The sequence below is a fragment of the Antennarius striatus genome, chromosome 18, assembly GCF_040054535.1.
Source record: "Antennarius striatus isolate MH-2024 chromosome 18, ASM4005453v1, whole genome shotgun sequence".
NCBI lineage: Eukaryota > Metazoa > Chordata > Actinopteri > Lophiiformes > Antennariidae > Antennarius > Antennarius striatus.
Genome location: NC_090793.1, coordinates 17,599,185 through 17,620,859, shown reverse-complemented (window position 1 = coordinate 17,620,859; position 21,675 = coordinate 17,599,185). Strand labels below are relative to the sequence as shown.

At 43.7% G+C, this 21,675-nt stretch overlaps 1 protein-coding gene across 1 annotated transcript; it reads left to right on the top strand.

The window, feature by feature from the left end:
* The first annotated feature begins 16,990 nt into the window (after nt 1–16,990).
* Nucleotides 16,991–20,893, top strand: mych (myelocytomatosis oncogene homolog). Its single transcript, XM_068340370.1, has 3 exons — nt 16,991–17,365; nt 18,143–18,691; nt 19,070–20,893. Exons 2-3 carry the CDS (start codon nt 18,154–18,156, stop codon nt 19,618–19,620), a joined length of 1,089 nt encoding a protein of 362 aa, XP_068196471.1. The 5' UTR covers nt 16,991–17,365; nt 18,143–18,153; the 3' UTR covers nt 19,621–20,893.
* The last annotated feature ends 782 nt before the right edge of the window (nt 20,894–21,675 follow it).

Below are 21,675 nucleotides of genomic sequence, written 5' to 3'. Positions count from 1 at the left end.
TTCAGTGTTACTGTCCTGGAAGGACATCCTGTTCTTAGTATTGTCACAGTTGTGCCATATTTACTCCACTTGATGACGGTTTTCACTGTGTTCCATGATATATTTAATTCCTTGGATATTCTTATGTAGCATGACTTATATCTTGGGTTAAATCTGAACACAGCCACATCCCCAGTAATAAAAGGGTGTGCATATTTATGCTAACAGGTTATTTAAAGTTTGTTATTTTATATTGTTTCCCTTGTCGTACAGGTTATAGGTAACATTAATGGTGTAAAAAGTTGTGAAATTATTTGTCTTGCTGTCATTTTTTTACATCACGAAAACCTGACATTTGAACAGGGGTGTGTAGACTTTTTATATCCATTGTGTGTGTGTGTGTATATATATATAAAATTTTCTTTGTAGGTTTCCAAGGTATGTCTGACGTTTGACCAGTGAGGATTTTCTTCTGTCAGGAAACCTCAGCGTGCATCAGATGAATCACACTGGTCACCGGGTCACATGTTCATTTATCCCCATCAACACACACTTTTTACTGTCAAACCCACATACACCTCCTAATCTAATAATCTGCTGCTCCATGGAGTCGCCACACAAACAGGACGTTATTCTGGTTTTGTGTTTTCTGTACCCGAGTGTCTGTTTGAATCATATCATGTCTTTAAACATGGAGCATTTAGATTTACACTAAATTTCCTAAACACTGGTGAGGGTGTGATTCCGTCTGTGCTTCTGTTGGAGCCGTGTGGAGGCTCCTCCACCAGAACCACCCACTAATGTGATGATCTGACCTGAGACCAGTGAAAGGGAGGTGTTTTGGACGGTTTGTTTCAGTATCAACATTGATTTAAAGATCCAGGGGGGATGTAGTAACATCTACAAATCAACCCTCCTTGTTGTGTCTGCTTAGAATGACCCTTCTCTATGCCATGTCAGTTTACATCTGCGGATATTTGTTATGGAGTCATTTCAGGATTTCTGTTATTATTTAAACATAAGAATGGATCAACTCACAGGAAGTTGTGTATTCAGATGAAATGCTTGTTGTTTAGAGTCCAGAATGTCGTCTCCTAAGTCAAACTGTTCGTTTCACGCTAATGCTAGAGGACACTCTTCTTAAAGTGTGGGAATCATTGTGTTAACATCAGCTGACAAGTGGTTTGTTACTCATCGCTGGAGGTCAGAAGACCTTTTTCAAAAGTTCAGACCTGAGGCGATGGTTTCATCTTGTTTTACTGCTGCAGATCTCATAGCAGGAGTTGGAAACGAGAAGCGGCTTCACACCATGAAGAAGTTGTCCGGTAATTATTTGGAGCTTGCTCTTCCTCACACATGGTCTGATAGTTGGACATTTCAGTGTTTATCTGTTCATTTTCTAAAAGAATACCCTAAACAAGATTCCAAAAAGATGCTCTCACCCATGTATCCACATAATGTGGATCCACCCCAAATTCAACACCTCCACTGTGGCGCCAGCTTCCTGCCAGACTTTTTGCAAATTTGGTGGCATTTTGTTTTTGTTGACACACATTGAAGTCCACACAAATTCAGACAATGTGTTCTGTGTTCTGTACAAGTTGTGTTGATCATCTGCCACTCGCCTTTTTGGGATGTTTAGTTCCAATAAGAAATGTGTTTTTAAAATGTGCCACTGCTTAAAGCCCAAACTCAAGACAAGCCATGTGAGACCGTCAGACATTAGAATTGGACCAAATCTTTCCTAGACAACCTGAGATCATGTGACCTCTCCAGTTTCATGTCTGTAAACACTTTGTCGACTATCATCACTTCTGTTTAACCTCTGAGCTCTGGTGTGACTGATTTAGCGGCTGATTGTTGCACCTTTTAAAATCTAAATCAGGGGTGTGTGCATGTGAGGCCAGTTGCTGTGAGTGTGTCAGTGGATGTGTGGATATTTATATTTTGATTGTCTTTAAACGGTTTTTAAAATTACAGGAATAAATGTGACTACACCAGCCTCCACTCGGCTCCTTCCCATGACTTGAGTTTTAAAGTTGAAGAACTGAAGTACTGCCTGGTTACTGTGGGTCAGAGAGGACTGCAATTTCATCTGTGGTGTATTTCGTGCATACATGGTACACTTGACAATAAAGCTGACTTTGACTTTGAAACTGACCCCTTCAGAGGGAGAGACGTGAAAAGAAAGATTTCCTGATGACACCGAAGTTTGAAAATCCTTGAGAAGTACTTTCAAGAAGAAATCAACATAAAAACATGTATTTACTAAATGTTGTATCCCTGACTTTCTACAAATCATTCTTCACATTAATTTTTTTTAAATGTTCTTGAATGTGCTGCAGTTACATCTATCCGCCACTAGGGGGCGACCGAGTCCGTCCAAGGGCTTTTCCCCACAACAATGTTATTAGAGACGCCAGACACATGGAGAACATGCAAACTCCTCACAGGTAGGCCTTCAGTGGGATTTGAAACTGCGACTTCCTGGTTGTGAGTCCACAGCATTACCGCTACACCACCATGCTGCCCTGATGAAAGAACGAGGACAACTTCAAGAACAATTAACGCTTAACATCCTCTAAAATCCAAAAAACTTTTTTTTTACAGTCCGCACTATTTGACTGTACTAACTTCTGCTTTGAAAATGTTTGAGCCCTCTTCTTGGTTTCGACCAGTAGATTTACACACACAACTTTTAACACTTTTATACAAGAATGTAACAGATTTTGACACTTTATGAATTCCCTCACCTAAAACTCCCTACACGTATTTATTTGGACGGTAACAATCGTTCAAAAATGATGTAAAAACATTAAAAAGTCGTCACCAGTTTTTGGTCATACTTTTCTCGTGAAATTGAATAAAATATATTTCCTGTTAGTTTGATGCTTTTATTTTGAGCGACCACCGGACATGAACACAAATTAGTGACACTGCCCTCGTGTGGTCAATGACCGTATTACACATTTTCGATTATCAGTCTTTGTGTCCGAACCCAGACGGAACAATCATCTACTTTACCTTTACCAACAATTAAAGGATGTGACTCTGGAGGTGAACTCAAAAACCGAAAAGAACACAAAAACACAAAGACAAAACAACTCCAAAAGAAAGAAAATACAAGCAAAATAAGACATGCATGATTCATATCTATGAAACTATTCCGTGGAGAGCTACACAACAAAGTTTGGAAGACGTGTGAATAACGTCATTCTACGTTCTTGAAGGATCTGTAATCTTGGTGCCCTCTTGTGGACACATTGAGTTACTACAAAAACATTGAGATAAAGTTAGACGATGTTAGATTGTCAATAGCTTCCGGTTGGGACTATCAAAATAATGTTAATCGACGGAACTAATGCGTGTTCGCCCCCCGACAGAGGAAACAAATGTAGCTTTAGTCCTACCAAACTTCACCACATGCAATTCCTTCTGTCTGCAAAGCTTCTGTTAGAAACATTCGTTCAAACTGATGTAAAAAACATTATTTTCTCATAAAGTTCCATGAAATTTACTGTAATTCGTTATTTATTTTGAACGACTAACGAAAATGAACATATGCTGTACCATTGACTACATCCTCCTTTATCTATGTCGTGCCTACAGTGCCCTCCTGTGGTCAATGGCCGTATTACACATTTTAGCTTTACTCAGTTTTACCGTGACGTTGCAGTTCGTCCCCGAACCCAGGCCAACAATCATCAACTTTACCTTTACCTTCCTAAGATCAAAGAAAATAATTATAATAACAAAGTTACTTCAGAAGACATGTCAAAAACGTCATTCTACCTTCTTGAAGGATCTGTAATCGTGGTGCCCTCTTGTGGACACAATGAGTTACTACAAAAACATTGAGATAAAGTTAGACGATGTTAGATTGTCAATAGCTTCCGGTTGGGACTATCAAAATAATGTTAATCAACTGAACTAATGCGTGTTTGCCCCCCTGCTAATAGCGAGAAAAAATTTAGTCCTACCAAACTTCACCACATGCAATTCCTTCTGTCTGCAAAGCTTCTGTTAGAAAATATCGTTCAAACTGATGTAAAAACATTATTTTCTCATAAAGTTCCATGAAATATACTGTAATTCGTTATTTATTTTGAACGACTAACGAAAATGAACATATACTGTACCATTGACTACATCCGCCTTTATCTATGTCGTGCCTACAGTGCCCTCCTGTGGTCAATGGCCGTATTACACATTTTAGCTTTACTCAGTTTTACCGTGACATTGCAGTTCGTCCCCGAACCCAGGCGAACAGTCATCAACTTTACCTTTACCTTCCTAAGATCAACGAAAAGAATTATAATAACAAAGTTACTTCAGAAGACGTGTCAAAAACGTCATTCTACGTTCTTGAAGGATCTGTAATCGTGGTGCCCTCTTGTGGACATAATGGGTTACTACAAAAACATTGAGATAAAGTTAGACGATGTTACATTGTCAATAGCTTCCGGTTGGGACTATCAAAATAATGTTAATCGACGGAACTAATGCGTGTTTGGTACGTTTGATTCCCTCTTGTGGCCAAAGTGAGGAACTACAGATGCTTCGTTTTCATTTGATGTAACACGATGCCAATGCGTCTGGATGAAATATTCTAAATAAAACTTTGGAAAATCAGTTTAATGTTACTTTACTAGAGGGCAACGTTTCGTTGGCAACGTTGATCGATGTAAATGGAGGATTATCATTTCAATGTGCAATATATTTGATTTGTTGGATAGGTTAAACCAACAATTGAAGGATGTGACTCCTGAGGTGAGTTCAAAAAACAAGAACAACGCAAAAACACAAAAATAAAAAGACACAAAAACTTTTAAGAAAGAAAATACTAGCAAAATAAGACGTGCATGCTTAATTTATATTCAAGCCCTGACTTCGGGAAGATGTACTCAAACCACTTCCTGCTCAGTAACTAAATTTCCTACCCTCCTGTGGCCATACTGACTAACTACAACAGCAATAATACATAGGTATACGAAATTAAAGTGACACAAGTACTGATTTGCTTTAAGTACAACATCACCAAAAGCCTTAAAGACAAATATATTTTCCTAGCTTTATATCTGTTAAGCTATTCCGTGGAAAAACCACACAAAGTTATGTCGGAGGACCTTATCAACGTTATTCTACGTTCTTGAAGGATCTGTAATAGTGATGCCCTCTTGTGGACATAGTGGGTAAGTATGAAAACATTTAAATAAAGTTAGACGTTGTTAGGTTGTCAATAGCTTCCGGTTGTGACTATCAAAATAATTTTAATCGACGGCACTAATAATTTTAATTTACGTGTTGTTTCCCCTGTCAAAACTCATCATCTTGATATTTCATGATAGTTTCATGATTTTATATTTCATATGCTATTTCAGCTCACTGTCCTAGAACGTTAGTCATTGTGATTGGATTTGTAGTTAGTTCGTCATTTGTGTTAGATGGTGCCTGCTATGTTCTATAACCGCCAGACGGTGGCAGCAGAGCACCACATTATGGAGTTAGGTTGAGCTGGCTGTGATTTACTAACACTGTACATGTGACTGAATGTAATTATTGAATGTGACTATTGTGTGCGTATAATGTTTTTGTAATTAAACACAAACCACTATACGATCACTGTAGGTAACCTACAGTGTTGTTGGTGGAGCCTGTGTCCCGACACTCAGTTTATTCTTGTGTGTGGTTGATTGTTCTCAGGAATAAATACACTGAAAAAAAACTGATCCAACCACCTCGACTCCTGAGCCATTCCTTATCCAACCACCAGAGCATGGTGGTCACACTTGTATTATGGGAAATTGATTTATTATCCTTGATCTTTATAGGGCTCAATAAAGCAAGGAAAGATTACAAGTTCATGAATGTGTAATTAATATAAATACATACATATGTGTTTGTGTGCGTGAGATACACAGGAGGATCAGGAGCACTGGGGGGAAAAACAAGGTCTGAATTGTGAGATAAAAGTCAGAATTCCAACATTAATCTGAGAACTTATTTGCCATCATCATTTGTATGCGTATGATTATATTCTCAAACATTTGTTTTGTAAATCTTCATGTTTTCATGTTTTCACTTGGGTCAACTAGGGGTTCTTGTGCATTTTTATGCATATGAATAAAAACAACATAGTTTTCCCGCTGTCAAAGCTTTGAGCTGTTTCGTTTTCTTGGACACGATTTCCCCAGCTTTGGAGAACACCCCCTCACAGGGCACAGAGGACGCTGGTGTTGCCAGGTACTGGTTTGTGAGGTAGAATAAGTTGGGATAGGAGGAGAAAATGTAGTTAGTAAATGGATAAATACAAATAAACCTATTCAGTCAAATAATATTATTTGCCTACCTCGAGAAGATGCAGCAGGTTCTTGCTTTGCTTCAGTTGAATCCGGCGGCTCCACTTCTTGGGGTAGTTGCGCAAAAACGGTGCACATTCGGACTTCAAGCGAAGCACAGCTGACTCGGCATTTGCAGGAATCTGGAAACCGACAGTCTTAAACCTGAGATCAAGGAGTTGAGGCCAATGAAAAGATGCTCCTGGTCTTCATCCCACAGAACCTCTCATTGACAGCAAGGGCGTAGAAATGATCCGTAAATAGTTTGAGTAGAAATATGTCATAAATGAACTACACTGTAAAACATTCACAAAATGCCATGTGACCCTTTACTTTCTTTCTTCTTTCTTGAATGTACAGTATGTATGTCTATGTTTTATGATCGTAAGATGTGGGCAAACCATCCAGAAAAACACACTTCTCCCTCTTCCTCTTCAACAAAATGGTTTGAGGCTTTAATCAAAGCATAATGATGACGTCATTCCAGGGCTGTACGCTTACTTTATCAGGTAGCAGCACTGGTAGGAAGCTCAACATTGCAGAACCACATCGCATCGCAGGCTGTAACATTAAAGAAGCTTCAAATCTGGAATGCTGACATGGTGCAAGAATTTGACAGTTGTTTAACTTGAGCAAGTTGGTAATTTATGGACTATCGTGCAGGAAGGTGACATGTATGATGGTGACATTTACCTGGATGGAGGTTCACGTGTTCCAGCCCGTGAACCCCCGTCAGATCACACCACATTGGAGGTAGCAAGCTGAAGTCAACACATTCCTGCCTGAAATAGTGACATGTTGGATGAGACCAATAGGAACTGCTCAGCTGCATTAAGCAGCTCCGAGATAACATTTATTCCTACAGCAGACTATTTGGTCTGAGTGATAGATGTCACAGTAGTAAATGTGCAGGTAGGGTAAGCTGGTTTAACCAGCTGTGACATCATCCACATGCTGACACGTGCTGATATTTATATTCCATCAATCTTTGTTTATTGACACAAGAATATATTTCCTCAGAGAGAATCAGCTGGAGGTCACAGGAGGCTCAGAGTCCATCTGTGAACAGTTTGTTCCCAAAAAGAAAGAAAACATTTCCTCCCAGCCAGCTGTCCAGAAACACCATCATGGTTCATGATCGTCAGAAGATCAACCAATGAAATGAATGAGGAGAAGGAGGAGGAGGGACAAAACTGGATTTGAGGTTGTCAGGTTCTTCAGTTCAGTCAAGGAGAGCAAAAACGGCAATGGAATGTGTGTGCGTGTGTGTGTGAGAGAGAGAGAGAGAGAGAGAGAGAGAGAGAGAGAGAGAGAAAGTTGGTTTCTTCTGATCTCAAACTCGACTCAAACTGGAAGCTCTGACGGGAGGCAGAGATTCAGGCTCTCGGGGTTTTTTGTCTCATTCATGTTCCCACATCTGCAGCTGAATCTCACATCAAATCTGTGAACTGTCACAGTGGAGAGCTGTGAGTTCAGTTGTTCGTTCAGTTTCAGCCACTTATCCAGTCGTGGGAGCAGCAGTTTGAGAAGCCCAGACACTTGTTCCCCCATGAACCTCAGGGGGGATCCCAAGGTGCTCCCAGGCCAACCAAGAGATATAATCTCTCCAGTGAGTCTTGGGTCTACCTCTGGGTGTTCCAGCTGGACATGCTGAGAACACCTCCCTTGAAAGACGTCTAGAAGACATCCTGACCAGACACCCAAACCACCTCAGCTGGTTCCGCTCGATTCGGAGGAGCAGCGGCTCTCCTAGAACCTCGCCCTGCCTATAAGGCTGAGCCCAGCCACCCTCGTTTCAGTTGATCTTAGACCTGACCTTTTGGCCATTGCCCACAGATCCTGACCACAGGTGATGGTTGGAATGTCAGCAAACCTCTAAACAGACCTCTAAACAGACAACTTCACCTTGTGGCTCATTTTTCTCATTTTTCTCCATGGTCCAGGAGCGCAACCACATCCTTGCGGATGCCACACAAACCCACTTGTCTATTTCCTGCTTTATTTATTCCCTCATTCATGAATAAGAGCCTGTGATACATGAACTCCTCCACTTGGGGGAGGGACCCACCTCCTACTCATTCCCCCCTTGTTTGGCTGAAAACCATGATCCCAGATTTAGAGATGGTGATCCTCACCCTGGCTTCACATTCGGCTGCAAACGACTCTGGTGCGAGCTGGAGGTTACTACTCAACAACATGTCAGGGGAGGACCTGACACCCTCCCCTACTTTGCTATGCCGAGAGATTCTCTCCATAAAGTTTTGAACAGAATCGGTGATAAGGTGCAGCTCTGGCTGAGCCCAACTGCATCTGGAAACACATCTGATTTCCTGCTGGCTATGTGAACCAGACTCTGTTTCCTCACTGGAATGCGTGCCAGTGAGATTGAGGACATCCTTGAAGTGTTCCTTCCAACTGTCTGACTACTCCCTCAGTTTAGGCCAGCAGGTTCCCACTTGTCCCATAAAAGGTGTGGACTAAGGCTTCCCCTCCTGAGACGTCAAACGGTTTGCCAGAATGTCTTGAGGGCCAACTGAAATTTATCTTCCATGGTATCAACAAATCTTTTTCTTGATCGGATCTTTGTCTCCTTGATGGCTAAAGCTATGCTTTGCTTTGCATGCTGGTACTTGTCAGCTGCCTGAAGACTCTCACAGGCCAGCCATGACCTGTAGGAGTCCTCCTTGAGCCTGACAGCGTTCTTCATCTCTGGTGTACACCACCATCTTCGGGGATTACCACAGCTCCTCACAGCTACCTCGGCATCACACAACATGGACTGTCCAGATAACACGACCATCCCCACCCCCTGGGACGTGTTCAAGGTTTGGCAGAGGTGGGAGCTGTCGACCCACTTGACTGGGTTCTTAGCCAGACACTCTCAGCAGACCCTCGCTTTCTCCTTAGGTCTCCTAGGTCTGTCCAATATCCCCTCGACCACCTGATCCAACTCACCCCCAGGTGGTGATCAGTTGACGGCTAAGCTCCTCTCCTTACCTGAGTGTCCAGAACATGTGACCAATCATTGTCAATCATTGTTCTATGACCCGGGGTATCCTGGTACCAGGTGTACTAGTAGACACCCTTATGGTCAAACATGGTGTTAGTTATAGACAAACTGTGTCAAGCACAGACAGGCTTTTTGTGACAAGCTTTATTGCCCACATGACAATTGACATTCCCCAGTACAACTCACCCCCAGGTGGTGATCAGTTGACAGCTCAGCTCCTCCCCTTACCTGAGTGTCCAGAACATAAGACCATAGGTCAGCTAATACAATTACAAAGTCAGTCCCCTGTGGGGGTGGTGTCCAGCACCTGTCCCAATGACTCCAGAAAGGGTGGGCTCTCTGAACTAGAGTCTGGTGCATACGTACAGACAGTAGTCTGAACCCATACTCCCCGACCTGAAGGTACAGGGAACAACCCTTTCATCTACCAGGGACCTACGAGTAAACCCACACCAGGCTTCTGCCTCTCACGCGGTGCAACTGCAGCAAAATAAAGGGTCGAGCCCCCATTTTTGTTGACCCTTCACCTAGAACCTCTTTGCTACCAGAGACCCTACCAGGGGCAAGTTACAATTATAAATTGCCCCAGACAACATAGTTCCAAGGATCATTAGGGCACTCCAACCCCTCCACTTTGAAGGTGTGGCAGTTGATGGAGTTATAACCATCAAACTTATTATGGAGCTGATGTGTTAATGCTAAAGATAGCATTTATTACTAGGCTTTTGGTGTCACACACTGAACTTTGTACACTGGGATCCCCTTCCCTCTCCTTTCCTCTCCTTTTACTACAACCCCCCCCCCCACACACACACACACACACACAAACAGCTGGTATATGACCAGTGCCAAGCCCACCTCTCGCATGACGCAATCCCCCCTCTCGTGGCATTTCCCGCTCCTCCTCCAATTCTCCTCCCACTCCCACATCCACACACTCACATGCTCACAGATAGACCTACACACACTTCTTTGTTTTATGTGCATGTGACTGTAGTAATATAGATGTAACAGAATTTATTACTTGAGGTATTGTTGATATTGTAGATTAATACAGACGCTCCTCAACTTCCGTTTTAGTTACGTTCCGAACAGCCGAACATAATGTGAAAATGAACGTGAGTTGTTACTGTACCTTCCAGTAATGTGTAACTGTTCATGTTGTATGTACATCCATTATTCTATTATCGTATCTTATAAAACACCCCTAAATCATTAATTATAAACATAACATTGTAAAATTATTACATTAATTTCAAATAAATACGACGTCTTAACACAAGGGTAACACGCGATGAACTGGGAAGAGGCAAGGCACATTCAGTCTGTCATTTGCGCCATGTAAACAATTGACGCAGTGTCAAACGTAAGATCGTTTGAACGTCTCGTACTACGGAGAACACGCTAAACTCAAAAATTCACTCACAAAATTTTTTTTTTTTTTTACAAAATTATTTTACAGTCAGTTCAAACGTAAAATCTAAAAAACATAAAGCAAATGAAAGTAAGTAAAGGAGCGTCCGTATGCACAATTTTAATAACATTTCTTTCATGTGTAAGAATTTGTATTTTCCTGCATCATGACTGTTTTAAAGGTTCGTTGAGATCATCAGTGCTCAAGGTTTGACTTCACTGTTGATTAAGACTGATAGCATTCGGATATTTATTTCCGACTCATGCCTTGTGTTTATTCTGAACAACCAAATTGACCCTACATTAGCCCAAATAATTAAACACAATTATTCACCAGCTCATCATGGGGCCACACAAAAGACAAACAACCACTCATGTTCACTCCCACACCTATGGGGAGAACATACCAACTATGTACAGAACGGATTCAAACCCAGAACCGTCTTGCTGTTCAGCAACAGCGCTATCCAATGTACCACTGTGCATTCTAAACAAGAATCATACATTATTTAAATTTTAATGTCTATTTTCTGTAATGCTTAATCACATTTAATCACCAATTGCCTACAATAGACCCAACAGGGCCTAAAATAGTCTGTAAGAATATTAATTGGTAATATCACAAAATTTTATCCCTGTATTTCCTTTCCTCCCAAACTCTTCTTCTTCTTATAGTCCTAAAAATAAAGTCCTCTAGGAGCACCAATCCACCAGACTAACCTTGATCGCCCGCCCTGTTCCACTCCTCCTCCTCCCCCTCAGTTCGTTCCTAGAATCTTCCACAGTTCAAGTTCCTGAAATGTGTGGAACGCTGAGGAGCAGCCAGCTCCAGAAACTGGAGTTGGCTCTGACACTGTTCTTTTTCACATACAGTTCACATGTCTTGCTACCAGCATGTATTTCTGCCTGTCTGATTGGCTCACAGTGAGTCTACTGAGAATAAATAAGTCAGCTGCTACAGTGTGTGCACCTTGAGGCCCCGAGCTCTACATCCAGGTGTATAACCTGTTCACATCCAGCTACACCGGCGAGCCCATTTGAAGAAACTTGCTGGTGGAGGTTGAACAGATATAGAGAGATGGTCAAGAGCAAAACAGAGCAGCTAGTTTTACACTCATGTCTCGGTGGCCCCCTCTGTCCTGAGGCCCCCGTGTTGGTTACGTGGCTCACAATCTGGTGTCAAAGTAGGAGGCAAGACACAAAAGACTCATATGAACTGATCCGTGTATGTGTGTGTGTGTGTGTGTGTGTGTGTGTGTGTGTGTGTGTGTATGTGTGTGTGTGTGTGTGTGTGTGTGTGTGTGTGTGTGTGTGTGTGTGTGAGAGAGAGAGAGGTGTGTTTTCCCTAAACCATTCGGCCAAGTGATGCGTACCTAAACCAATCATAGCTGAGTTGTAATGTAGCAATTTGCATGGTGCGCAAATTTGCATAGCGTGCACGACTTAAATACAAGGTTATGATTACATTTAAATTAGGGTTAGGGTTAAATCAGGGTTAGGGTTATGGTTAAATTAGGATTAAGTCAGGGTTAGGCTTATGTTAGGGTTAGGGTTAAATTAGGATTAGGGTTAAATCAGGGTTAGGTTTAAATTAGGTTTAGGGTTAAGTCAGGGTTAGAGTTAAGTTAGGGTTAGGGTTAAATTAGGGCTATGGTTAGGTTTAAGGTTAGGGTTAAGTCCGGGTTAGGGTTAAGTTAGAGTTAAGTTAGTGTTAGGGTTAAGTTAGGGTACGTGTTAAGTTAGGGTTAGGTTTATCGAGAACGATGCACTTTTGACTCCATCCAACTGATATTTCTTCACAATGCTAGAGCACCGTAGACGCACAAATGATCTTAGGAAGCGCTATGCAAAATACTACGTCACAACTCAGCTATGATTGGTTAAGTTTTCCAAAACATTTGGGAAAACTAAATTCGCAACGAGGACCTTGTCGATTCAGATCCACCTGAGGAGTTTGTGTCTTCTTGTTTCTGTGTGGGTTCAACTTCTTCCCACCAACAAAACTACACAGCAGAGGTTAGCCGGTGACTCTAAGTTGTGTAAAGATGTAAATTTCTATATGTCTTTCTATGTCTGCCTTTGATCAGCTGGGGATTTCGCAAGGGTAAATCCTACTTTTTTGAAGTAGTATTCATTTACACATAATTTAGGTTCCAACATGCCTGCATCTTTAAAAATCCAGCTAAAATCTGTCTGACAAATTGAAAAAACCTGTGTGAGTGACCTGAAAAAGCCTTTGGTGGAATCTTTCCAACAGTCCAAAATACAACACACACACACACACACACACACACACACACACACACACACACACACACACACACACACACACACACACACACACACACACACACACACACACACACACACACACACACACACACACACACAGACAGAGGGAGAGGAGAAAGTCCAGCAGGGTGTTCATTTTATGTTCATAACAAAGCTGTGGTTACTCCCTTTGATGAATAAAACTGAGCCACACACTGACTAACATGAACACACACTGACTCACACTGACTCATACTGACTAACATTGACTCACCCTGACACAGAGACACTGACTCACACTAACTCACACTAACTCACACTGACTCACACTGACTCACACTTACTCAAATTTGACTCACGCTGACAGACGCTGACACAGACACTGACTTACACTGACTACTGACAGGGACTTACTATACACTGACTCACACTGACTACTGACACACTCAGTGACTCATACTGACTCACAAGGACTCACAGTGACTCACACCACATGAAGGGTCTTCCCAGAATTCTTTGTGGCAGCCTGCCTCTCCTCTCCCTTATCGAGCAGCTGACTGAGGTCAGAGACACATTTAAAAAAAAACCCACATAAAGGAAAACCTCCACGCCGACCCAAAGCCTTCAGAACAACTCTTACTGCTTTCCCGTCTCCGCCCTTTTTTTTTGTTCTTTTTGCATTCCAGTCCTTTTCTGTCTGCAGCAACACAAAATATTTCCCTGGATTCGGTTCTTCTGCCAACTTCTCTTGTGTTTTACGTCACATCCATCATCAGAGCTGATGCAGAACAACCAAACATGACTGACAATCCCTCTGCTTGTCTTTCTCTTCCTCCATTAGAATCTGTTCAGGAACCTTTTAAGGAAGTCAGCCAGTTTTGCAGACATCGAGATCATAGAGACTGTATCAATTCAGGATTAATGTCCTCCATTGGCAACAACGGTTGTCTTGTTATTTATACGATTAAAGCTTTTGCTCTGTTTACTTCAGCTTTTCTGAAATAACATTTGCATCTTTGTGGTGACAAACAGCCACCTATTGACAACCAGGACGACCTCTATGTCATTTATGGTTTACGCCTGTGCCTCAGAAAATATGACCCAATATGTTTGTGAAGGGTCTCTGTGGAGACCAGCTATAATGAGTGGGTACTTCGGTTATTGAGTAAACAAAACTGTGCTAACAAAAAATGGGATTGAAAAGTAAAAAACAGGTGTGTTGAAGCCAAAAAACAAATATAGCTAGTTCTACTACATCTACTGCTAGCCTAACTACTTTCTGTCTTATCACTTTTCAGATATCTCTGTCCATATCTTCTATCCCAGTTCAACCAGTTAACACGCTCTCGTTCATCTGGTTACTTGAGACCGCCTCAGCGTATGAGGTCGATTTTCTCAGGACAGATTTAAATACAGCTCTACATTTCTCTGCACGCCTGTCATTACACAGTCAGTGAGATCCTGTGGTGACGCTGTGAACCTTATAATTTCAGAGGGATGGGGGTAGCATGAGGATCAAACCTCTCCCTCCTCCTGTGACCTCAGTGACCAGCAGTGAAAATGTTCCCGTTTCCTCTTCCATTACTTCAGGGAAAGATGGTTCACGATGCATCAGGAAAGAAATGTTCCCTGTGACGGGCGGATTGGAGGAATAGTGAGCTGACATTACATGAGAAGGTCAAACGTCCTCATGCATAAGAACTGAACAGACTATCCACACTCCCGCACGAGTGTATGACATGTATGAATAATAATAGATAATAATAGTGTTCAGGAGGTGAAGTGGCACCTCTCAAATCCACCAGTTCACACTCCAAACTTTTTTAATGTCAGTTTATCCTGGGATCTGCCAGGATTAGCAAAGGTCGCTAATCCTGTTTTATATTTAAAAAGGTAGTCAAATATAAAACATTGTCTGCTAAAATTAGATTGGGATCAAAGTGATGTTATAATGGGACTCAATGGTGCAAAAGATGTCTCAAGGGTAAACGGTGGAACCTTTTCTAGCACACATTGTTCTATTAGCCTGTTGTTAGTTTTGCATTGTTTTAAATTGATACACAACTGAAAACCTTGAAAAAATTGTCCCACTAACATTAACACAAGTTAAAGTATTTTTGCTTGAAAAATGAAAAAAAAAAAAAAAAAAAGTACAGAGGGGCACACAAATACGGAAAATAATCAAAGCGTACAACCTGTGATGCGCCGGCATCTCATCCAGGGTGGACCCCACCTTCTGCCTGAGAGGCTCCACCAGACCTCCTGACCTGAAGGAGGAAAAACAGCCTTCAAGAAAACGGATGGATGAATAATCACTGACCGTCTGTCTGACTGTGACAAATCAAACACATAACATTAGAACATCAGGACTGTTAACTAAAATAATACTGTAATTGTTAACTATGATAATACTGTAACTGTTAACTGTGATAATACTGCGTTATATTTACTCAGTCAACCTCATGTTTGCCTGAGTAAACAGGACTGCATACATATAGTCACACCAGGATGAGGAATTAAACCCAGGTTTCTGGGTAGGTAGAGCAGTTTTCTTCCCACTTTGCTAACAGAGAGGACTCAGATGTAGAGGTAACATTTAAAAAAAAAAAAAAGTTTTAATGAGGTATTCCCTAATTTCATATCCTCCTGCCAGCACAGCCACACCTTCCTAAGCCGAGGTGTCTGCCATCACTTCAACTGCACTGTGGGTGGATGAGGATTTGACTCTGTGGGGGTTTGTTCTGCACAAAAAGCAGTTCTCTGCTTTGAAATGCATCCATGATAGGAGATGGCATTATGTCAGTCGGTCAGTCAGTCAATCAGTCAGTGAGTCAGTGAGCCGGTCAGTCCGTCTCTGGCCTGTAGGTGGCACCATAACCAAGATATTCAGCTCCAGCACAGTTCCCATGCTGTTCCCTTGTGATGTGTCCATCTGTCCACCACCTTGGATCATTAAGTTTTTATGACGGCATCCCGGAAGAGCTCTGCTAGAAGCTTCCGAAAGACTGAGGGAGAAGCAGGAAGCACACCGGAGGAGTTATGAACGGTTATGAACGCTCACACGTTTAAAGACACTCCAGCTGTTACTGACATTTATTCACTCCACCGGATCTTCTTCCGTGAAAACGTCACGCAGCCGCGGTCGGCTCACGTGAACGGGGGACAACTCGCACTCCAATTGGACGGTACTCCACACGTGACCCCGACGGTTTACGTAAGCAGTAGCGGTAGTGGAGAAGCGGTGGGCGGGGCCAGAGAGTTCATTCATCTGTCTTTCCGTCTTCAACTCAGTGGAGGATGAAATGAGGAAGAATTAAAAGAGGGACACACGGTAGAAGTACGGTAGTACAACAAATACACAAAATACACACACAATAACACCATTATAAAATAACATTTATAAATAAAATAAGTTGTTTTTGAGCTAAATGCTGACGTAAGGCGCGTAGAGTTGTAGCACAGGAGGCGGGCCCTTGGACAGATGGTGAAATAGTCGTGCAACAACCTGTCTGTCTGCCAACAACCTGTCTGTCTGCCAGCACATGTCCAGTAACTCCATAGAGAGAGAGAGACACCACCACCCTAACCAGTAAAAATAGCTAACGGGCTACTGTACCCACGACATTCCACACTACTGACGGGGAAAGTCCTCTTTGATGAGTCAGACGGTTAATGGGCTTCAATGTCCGTTAACTCGTGTTCTTCCGCTCGTTACACTTTAAACTACACAGTTCGGAGCGTTTGACTTCATTTCGATTCTTCGTGGCTTCTTCAGTTGATTCCACGGAGGTGGTGGTGGTGGAGTGGGGGGGGGACAGACAGGCTGGCGTTGAGACGTTCTCAGACACGTGTGTCCTGTCCTAACTTTTACCCGCCACCGATTTCCTGGAATCCCAGTGCGCATCGTATCACTCCGCGCGGAGAAAAACGTAGACCCGACTTCAAAGCGGAGTTTAATCAGAAGCGCCGCTGCTTTCATTTTTGCCGCCTGGTCTCAATCGAAACGCGATCCCACCAGGGTTTTCTAGATGATGGGTTCGATTGAGTAGAAGAAGCGGTTGTTGCGTTCGCTATTTTGGCGCGCTTTGGGTCGTGGCGGAAGGACATCGCTGCGTGGTATCGGTATAAACCGAGCGACCCCACGGGCCACACCTACTTTGTCTGCTAGTAGCGGAGGAGGGGAAGAGTCCACGACCGGAGCCCACTATGCTCCCCAGCTCGACTTTCACACGCAGAAACGACCCCGTCAGCAGGAGATAGGCTCGTCCGTGTCCGTGGATCACCTCGTGGCGTCCACACATCTCCACAGTTGTTCATCTTGAGTCCCCCCCCCCCCCAGTGAGGACATTCTGAGGTAGGAGCGACGATGACACATTTCTACTTCTGAAATTGTTTTTCCACGTCCGCGTGGAATCTGTGTGTGGGATGTATCTGGTGGCATTTTTTTTTTTTTGCGTGTCTGCGCCGTTTTTATTCGCGTTTCCTGCGACTTTTACAGTAAATCAAGGGGAAGGGTTGATCTATGATCTCATGTCGGGACTTGTCCTCATGTGACCCAGTCGCTCTTTAAATGGCCCCTACATTGAGACATGGGACCCTCACTGTAGGGACTCGTTTAGAAATACGTGGATGTTCGGAGCCGCAACCGGTCAGCTGCGTGATGCCCCCCCACACCACGCACCCCACCCCACCCCACGCGTGTTATTTGTCACCGGTTATTTATTGAGAGCATGGAAAATAGTTTCTGCTTATTGTTTGAGAAAACTTTTTTTTTTTTTTTGGGATCATTTATGTGCAACAGCAACAAACTAATTTAAACAGGTTTGTGGGGTTATTATGACCCCCCCACCACCACCCCACTCCACGCACACACACACACACACACACACCCCTTTTGTGTTCTTTCAAACTGACTGAAAGTGAAAATGTTAATTGTGGTTAGAGAGTGGAACGTTTCAGGTCCTGTCCCAGCTGTTTCTGTGACGTCATGCAGGGGAGGTGTTGGATGCCCCAGGGGCGAGTAGGAGGAGAGGTTGGGGGGGGGCATATTGTAGTAAACACAAATGAGAGGTGATATGTTGCTCATCCGGTTCCGGTCAGTGGATTTGAACGCGTCCTGTTTTCCTCCCAGAATCCTCCACCATGCTGCAGAGCTTCAGCCAATCGCAGGACTGGCTTTACTCCGAGCCGCTGCTGTTCGACGACGAGTTCTGCCAGAGTTTGATGAAAGACCTCCAGTCGCTGCCGACCCCCCCGCAGTCGCCTCCGATGAGGGCGGGTGTGGGCGACGGAGGGAAGCCCCTGTCCAAGGAGGACCAGCTGAGCTACGTTTCGGACGTCCTGCTGGAGGACCACGACATGCAGCTCAACTGGAACTGCAACTTCTTCCACTCCGCCGACGCCGAAAAGGATAGCGAACCCATCCAGCCATGCTCCTCCATGGAGGAGGGTGGGGCTGACTGCCTGTGGCGGTGCCTGGGGGGCGACCGGAGTATGGATGAGAAGCTGGTGTCCACCATTCTGGGCTCCAGCCCGCTGCTGTCGGATATTAACACCAGTATATTCGAGGAGATCGCCGGCTCCACATTGGACCTGATGGACATCCAAGAAGCCGGCGAGTCGGTGTCGGATGACGGATCCACCGGCGGGGAGCTGTCAAACTATTCATCCAGCGACTCCGGTGAGTTCACACCTCCAGTTTTTATTCCAGGACCTTTCGGTCTGGTCACATGTAAAAAGTTCTTCCTGATTGTTGGCGCTGCTTCGCCGTGAAATGCTGTTAATGTTCAGCAGAACTCCAGGAAAGAATTGTTCTTTGCACCCGGCTTATCTGAAAGTGTGTGTTTGTTTCTGTGTGTGTGTGTGTGTGAGTGAAAGAGATTAACTCATGCATCCGTTAATTCATGAGTCATCTCACCAACCCCAGAACAGGCGGATCAGTGATTGGATTTACTCCAAAATCAACTGTCTGGATGATGCGTTCAGGTTCTGGTTGTGTTTGTTATCACTGTCATCGCTTCTCCTTTGACCGGAATCCTGTTGTCCTTCTGTCCTGCAGAAGAAGAGATTGACGTCGTCACAGTGGTGCGTAGCTCCTCCCCCCTCCCCCCATTGGCCAACACGTCGGCCTACCGGCAGAAACAGGAAGCGGATCAGAGAGCCATCCAGCGCCATCACATGGAGATCCAGTTGCAGCACAACTACGCCGCGCCCTGTCCCGCCTCGCCGCCACCGCCGCCGACTTCATCCAGCAAACGCCAGCGAGGTCGCGACGGCTCGTCGCACTCCCACCACCGCTCGTCCCGCAGCTCGTCGTCGGCGTCGTCCCGAAACTCCACGGAGACGGAGGACGAAGAGGAGCGGCGCCGCACGCACAACGTGATGGAGCGGCAGCGGCGCAACGAGTTGAAGAACTGCTTCCTGCGGCTGCGCGACAACGTGCCGGAGCTGACGCACAACGACAAGGCGTCCAAAGTGGTGATCCTGAAGAAGGCGCGGGACTGCATCAACAGCCTGGAGAACCAGGCTGACAGGCTGCAGACCCGGAGGGACCGGCTGCGAGCCCGGCAGATGGAGCTGAAGGCCCGGCTGCAGCAGCTCCACAGCTAATGGACTGGGGGGGTTGTGTATAGAGACTAAGGGTGAGTGGGGAGGGGGTGTATCAGGGAGGAGATTGTACAAAGGAAGCTGGAGAGAGCGCACAAAGTTGGACGTTTCTGGTAACGACTCTGGATTTTCTCGACTTGACGATGATTCTCACGCCTCGGCTGCTGACTGTTGGAGAGAGGAGGACGTTTGTAAAGTTAAATGGCTGGACGCACATCGAGTAATGTTTTATTCTTGATTTTATTTTATTATTTTTTGTCTGTTTGAGGATAATGAACGGTCTAGAAGCACCTGTTGGGCTGGAATATTGGAAGCCCCTTCGGCTCAGTAGCTACATGAAACTTGAAGTGGGTGAACTTCCACTCTGATGGTGGCTGTGAAGATTTTTGGCACCCGGTTCGACTTAAATTCCAAATCTGATGCCATCCTTCCTCCTAGAAGTCAAGGTGTTTTATTTTGGCGGGAGAACTTTAGAGTATCCTCAGCCTTTTTTATCGGATTTGGTTCAATCCAGCAGTTCATTTATTCAGTTAACCATTGCTATAGTAACCGTTCAGCCCTCAAACCCATGATGGTTGGTGGATGCTGTCGGTTGACATGAGTTCAAATCCACCAGCTGGTCGTTTCCAGTTACTATCAGTCATTTGGTTGAATTTGGTTTTTGTTTTTTTTCTGTACATCTGATGCCATTTTACTCTGAATATCAATCCTTTGTTATTAAATGTTAAACATTAACTTGTTGTAATTAAATGTTCAAATGGGAAACATTTTACTTTTAAGTGTCTAGCGTCTTAAAATGCATCTTTTTTTTTAATTTTTAATAAACAGTAATTCCTCCGTCGGTCTGATCATACTTGAACAGTCAGTTAGGATGATAAGTGGAGGTGGGTTTTAGTGGTAAACACTTAGTGTTTCTGTCTGGTTCAAGCCTCGCCGAGTCCAACATGAAACCCGTTTATTTATCTTCTTTTTTTTTTTTCTCCAACACTTATAGTCTTCCTCCCATCAGCATCATCAGAACCTGAGGTTGTGGAGGTTTGAACCAGACAGCATCGGATTTCCTTGTTTTCACCAGGATATGAACTACCTCTCTGGCTAATGTCTTGTTTTTTTTGTTATATATTTCGTACAGGTGTTTAAGTTTTTTTTTTTTTAATGTAACTATTTTTGTTATTGTGTCATAAATTATTTTTTTTCTTGTCAATTTAGAGATTTAAAATGTTATTTTCAAAATGGCACTTTTAAAAAAATAGTGTAATTAAAGAATGAATAGAGATGGGAGGTCTGTTTTTATTGCGCATTGACACACAGAAGGAATTTTTTTTTTTTTAAATTTTATATACTGAGTCTTATCCCCGCAGGGAAATAAGTGGCACACTGGTTAGTTGAATATTATCATGCATATACAGTATATTTGTGTACAGGCCCTGAACACACTCGGGGTTCGCATGCAGGGGAGGTAGAGTGGCAGGCAGGCCTTTGTGGTGGGCCCATATGAGCACCTTGTAAGGGGGATGGGGACCTTGCTCAAGGACGCCTCGGCAGTGCTCTGGAGGTGAGCTGACGCCTCCCAGGGGACTGTGGTTCTGTTTCTACAGCAGTTGATTACCATCCTTCCTATTTAGAACCAGCACCGACCCCAAACCTGTAATGTTTGTCCAGTCGCTGACCTCTCACTGGTACAACAGCTTCCTCTCTCGGTGTTGGAAAATTCATGAGAATGCAGAAGGAATGGCAAAAGTACAATTTCCTCTTTTCAGGATCTACATTGTGTAAGTAGAGCCAAGGTTTCACTTCAGTCGAACTGATCCACCCAAGCATAATCCTCCAGAAAAAAGAAGCCACATCCTAGATACACGTGTTGATATTGCTGAACATTGGTGTGAAACGGTGGCGCAGTGTGTAGCGATGTCACCTCACAGCGAGAAGGTTCCAGTTTCGATCCCTGTCTGTGTGGAGTTTGTATGTTCTCCCCGTGTCTGCGTGGGTTCTCTCATGGTTCTCCGGCTTCCGTCCACTTCCAAAAAACATGCGCTTCAGGCAGATTGATCACACCAA